Raw genomic sequence first — 5,291 nt, 5'->3', positions numbered from 1 at the left:
CCCCCACCCCCCATATCCCCCACCCCCAAATACTTATATTTGACACTGGCCTTTAGTTTTGGTTACTTTTATATTTGAAAGATTCGTTTAGGTATGATGATATTGCATGTTGAGATGCTGCCTTCTCAGTTTTGTAGCAAACCTTGGAGCCCACCTGTAAACTCCGGCTATGCATTACTTAACTTTCAGAAGGTGCTGCGTATTTAGAGAATAAGGTATATTAAGATGTAACTATCATTCTTTCGCTCTTTGCTCCTGCTGCTCTGCCATGATAAATATAGTCCATAACTGAAGGCTTACAACTGCGCTGGAAAGGCCCTTGATACTTTTAGTTTGCTAATGAAGGTAAGAGTTCAGAACAGCCTTGTTGAAGCAGCGTTCTTTTATCACAGTTGTGTATGTGCTGTGAAGGTGTGCTGTGCCTTCAGCTGCTTTTGGGTTATATAATTACCATTTAAAGAATTCCCAGTCTCTTAACTTTTTTGTCTTTGGTCATTCAGTCAAACGGTTAGTGGATTGCCTTACGCACTGTTCATTGTGAAGGTCCCTTTCTAGATTGATGTAGGTCACTAGAAGAAGCTAAGTAGTTTGTTTCCTAACCAGAATTGTGCAATGAAATTTTGCTATACCTTTTTGTGATAAGTAACAAAGAAGGCAATTGGGTTGCAAGAGTACATGGATCATTGAGGAGCAAATCAGGGGAATATATTGCAAATGCAAAGCTTACAACACTGCAGATGCTGAATTTAGTCTTGCAGTAAAAAAGCATTTTACACCTTGTATTCTCTCTAGTTTCTTGACTTAGCAGGTTTGCTGACAATGCAGGAGAGAGATTTCCACTGCAAATTTTGTGGTTTTTCCTCGCAGCAAACACATTAAAGATTGCATCCTTATGCAAAATGAAGGTGGAAAATTGCTGTTAATTAGTGGTACATAGAGCACATATTTGAATTGAACCTTTTTAGTTTGTTTTCAGCAAAATTATGCTGTTATACTTAACTACTTCACTCTGCAGTAGCGGGCTTTTTTTGCTTGTTTTTTTGGTACTTTCTTTATATGACTGCTTTTTTTGGCCTTTTGGACCAAACTTTAAAAGTAGCTTTGTTTTGCTTTTTCTACATACTCCCATAATTTTGCACAAACTAAGGAGCTAGACATAGCAAGAGGTGTAAGAAATTAAAAGTTGCATATCCCATTGCTAACCTCCGAGTCATGCAGTCTCTTACAATATGCTGTGTGGCTTGTTTCATCCTGTTTAATATTTATTATGGCAATTGGTGAAGATACATCACCCCCCCATTCACTTCACCCCAATTTCTTCCCTTACCTCAAATAAAAGAAAGTCCCTATACAGCTTTAACATTTTTCGTATTTTCCCCAATAAGGGGAAATTGCATGTACAGTGTACATGCAAAATATTTTTCTCCTTGGTGTATCTTTTCATTAACACCACATTGTAGGTGTTGTAGGTATTGTAAATCATTGCATTTGTTTTCAAATTGTTATCATGAACTTGACCTTTTTCTTCATTATTTAGTATGCAGGGAAATATATGTTCTGACATATAAATATGGCTTTTAATTCTGTCCATGTAGAAGGTTTGCTAAGTGCAGTATTTATGCAAAATTTGTTTTCTCTCAGTGGTTGAGCTGACATCCATTGTGGTAGTTGGTGTGCCTACAGACACAAAAATCAATAGTGCTTTGTTAACAAGATGGTCATCAAACATTTCTATCTTGGGTTGCTTGGACAGATTAGACTTTGGTGAAATAAGGTCCACTTGTGCTTGACTTAGCATGTCCTTTTATTGTCTGTGCATTCAGGTCTGTGCCTGTGGCTATTGTTTCCTATTTAATGCTATTTCTTGGGACTAAACCTATGTCTCGTTTAAGTGTAATTAATTGTTAACATAACTTGACTCTATGGTTTGTTTCTTTGAGCGAGTCTCAAATTAGTGGAGGAAAATGTAATCTTATAATTTACCGAATAATCTCCATTATATGGTGATAGTTGTATTTTTCAGGTTTGGAGGGAAAAGTGAGAATCATTTAAAAATCACTGTGTTGGTTTTTATACTTTCTGTTTTTGCTCTTGATTTTTTTTCTGGCTTTAATGCTAAATATTTTCCAAGGACATTTGCAACATAAAAATCCTATTTCCATAAGTATTTTCTAATGTCTATTAAAAGCTAACTTCAAGGTTACTGGAGCTTAATTTTTTTTTTCTTCTAGCTTTTTTTTTTTTTTTTTTAATTTCTGGCGATGCTGGAGATCTTCAGCTCCAGTTCAGAATGCCTATTACTTAAATGATTCATTACGAGTCCACACAATATTGCAGAAGATATCTTCATGTTTTTGTTGTTTTTATTTCCTTCCCTAGGTTGTATTGAAGATCATCAAACATTACCAAGAGGAAGGTCAGGGGAATGAGGTGGTCCAAGGAGTGCTGCTCGGGCTGGTGGTGGATGATAGGCTTGAAATTACCAACTGCTTCCCATTCCCTCAGCACACGGAGGATGATGCAGACTTTGATGAAGGTAATATGGAATTCGTGTAAATTGTGATTTTTACAGTCTTTTATCTCAAAAGCTAAAAGCCAAAGTTAGAAACTGCCCTTGAAGATGATAGGAAGGGCATGTTGTTCTATTGTTATAACACTGTGTATGGACAACTTTTATTCCTGAATAACATAATTATTGAAGTATAGTTTAGTTCAGTTCCTGTACAGTATAGTGTTGTGCCTTCACATTTCTACATGTAGCTGAAATGCGGAGATTTGCATGTTTTTAAGGTCACCGTCAACTCTAAATCTTGTCTGTCTAAAGAAGACCATTAAAAGTAATTTTAGGTGTTTGTGTATGCTTGTTTCCATGCTAACCAAAGCCATACTTCCTACAGTCTACATGAGATGGTATAAATGACTTGAAACAAAAAATGTTAAATACATAAAATAAACAAAGAATATGATTTTAGAAGAAGAAAAAAAATCCTAAAAATCCTAGCTGGAACAACACTTTCAACACTTACTTTTAAAGCTTTATTAAGCTAATGTGTCCCTTACTGTATTTCTAACATGTTGAATTATTTCTAACAAAGCAGTATTTTCAAAGTGCCCGTTCATGTAATATAACTAAAAAAATGATGCTTCTACCTAATTTCAGCAATTGAATCTACAAGAGCAATTTTAACCGTTTTAAAATAATTAGGTATTTTTTTTTTTCCTTTACCACCTCGAAACAGGTTAGTTGAAACAAATCTCTTCAATCCTATGGTGTTTATGCCAACTACTCTACATCCTTAAAACATAGCAGTCAGACTAGTCACGTAGAGACTTGTTTAGAAAATGAGTTTACTTGTTACTTTTATTGTGGGCTCAAATAATTCAGCATGATATGAGAGCCCTCTGAGCAGAAGATAGGGTTACATTATTGCACTCGCTCTACTTTGGCACTTCAGCCAAAATCAGATTTTCCTTAGGACACATGTAAACTGATTTTTTTGTTTTTTTTCTTTTTCCATACTCTTCCCAGGACTTGGTTTACAATTCCTCCCAACTGACTGATGGAAACATGCTAAATCTCTGCATAACATCAGGACTAAATATAACATTCCAGCTGTAATTCACATTTTGGTTGTTGCAATCCCTAGAACGTAGAAGAAGTTTCCAGCTAACTGACTGGCAAGTTGAGAGAGAGTACCTAGGCACAATCTAGTTACCTCTGTGGCACTGCATGTTGTGCCAGATCCCATAAGACTTGTTTGCAACATTCAACTCTTGCCAGGTGAATGGAACAGCTGTGCTTGCTTGGAAGCAGATTCATTACTGGGAAGTGTCCTGTGATTCAAGGCCTCCTTTCCTCATCTTGGCATCTGCGGGCTAGCTTGACTTCAAAGGGACTTACTTCACTTATAAGGAGAGCCAGCCAAAGTAGCCTGCTCAGTTCAGGTGCCTTTTCAGTACCACTCCCCTCTAGTGCCCACTCTCTTGCCAGTGTGCAAATACACCAGAATGTCAGATCCTTTTTACTGGTTAGGTCAGTGATTACTGAGTAGGAAAGGGACCCAGGCATAACAGCATCCTTTTTCCAGGCATAAGTGTCCCAGTAAAGAAGACTCTTTTGCTTCCTTAAGAGCACTCTTGAAACAAGATGAAATAGATTAAAAAATTACACAATCATAGAACAACAGGGATACACCCTCAGGGGTCATCTAGTCCAGGGGGTGGCAACCAAGGGTCTGAATCCAGTCTGTGGAGCTGAGGGGGCTTCATTTGCCTTCTGGCTTATGGCAGCAGGAGGTTTTAGCCACACTGTGGCTGGGAGAAGTGTCAGCAGCAGCCATGTTTTAGCTTCACCAACCTCTGACCTGAGCTGTGTTGTTCTGGCCAGTGGTTGCTGACCACCGACTTAGTATACCTTCACCACCTTTCCTCCCCTCCCCAGCTCAAGAGACATGAATCCTGCTTAGGGCCTCCCAGACTAATCTGCCCTTAAACTTCCAGTGAGGGAGATTCCACAGTTACTTTAGATAATCGGTACCAGTGCTTAACTACCCTTAGAGTTTAGACAGCTCTTCCTGTGCATATAATATTGTATTAATTTGCAATAAGTTTAATATATTTTGCATAATTTCAAGCACAGAGATACCAAGCACTTTCCCAGTAGAAACAGGAACACCAGTATAATGAGGGGGGAGAGGCGGTGGGAAGGGGCAGTGGGAGGGAAGGGATGTGGGGGGGTGCAGATTGAAGCCCCCACAGTGAGGGAGGGAGTGGGGTTGGGGCAGGTGCTGCCTAGCTGGGGTGGGGCAGGAGACAGAGCTGTGAGTGGTCCATCTGGGGGATGTGGGGAGAGAGGGGTGGGGCAGATCCCACTGCTGCACATACCCCAGGGGAGCCATGGGGGGCGCATGCTTCCCAAATCTGTGTGCAGGACTAGGGTGGGCTGCTGCTGCAGGCTGGGGGTGGCACTGACCTTGTCTTGGTGTGGGGGCTGGGCTGGGGCTGCACTTGGGGCAGGTGGTGGTGGTGACACTGGGAAGTGAGACTATGGGGCACCCCCTGTAGCCCCTTCCCTCCTAGTGCCACTGCTGCCCATCCTGCCTGCCCTGAGCACAGCTTTGGTCCAGCCCCTGCACCAGGAAGAGCCTGCCACCACCTCTGGCCCCAACCTGCAGAGCCTGCCACCCACCCTTGCCCCAAGTACAGATCCAGGGGGCACATGCCCCCCCATGGATCCCCTGGGGTACATGTAGTGGTGGGATCTACGCCCCCCCACCCCCCCCAGGCAAGCC

At 41.1% G+C, this 5,291-nt stretch overlaps 1 protein-coding gene across 1 annotated transcript in view; it reads left to right on the top strand.

Annotated features, from left to right (window-relative positions):
• The window catches only part of EIF3H (eukaryotic translation initiation factor 3 subunit H), a 119,612-nt gene that overhangs the window by 26,946 nt on the left and 87,375 nt on the right, over positions 1–5,291 (top strand). The window contains exon 2 of the mRNA XM_019528090.1: positions 2,380–2,536. Within this exon, the coding sequence (XP_019383635.1) occupies positions 2,380–2,536 (157 nt within the window). The remainder of the gene's footprint in view (positions 1–2,379; positions 2,537–5,291) is intronic.

Source organism: Gavialis gangeticus, unplaced genomic scaffold, assembly GCF_001723915.1.
Source record: "Gavialis gangeticus isolate Ggan-Ray unplaced genomic scaffold, GavGan_comp1, whole genome shotgun sequence".
Lineage (NCBI taxonomy): Eukaryota > Metazoa > Chordata > Crocodylia > Gavialidae > Gavialis > Gavialis gangeticus.
The sequence above is the reverse complement of the archived record's forward strand: the minus strand, read 5'-3'. Positions and strand labels throughout refer to the sequence as shown.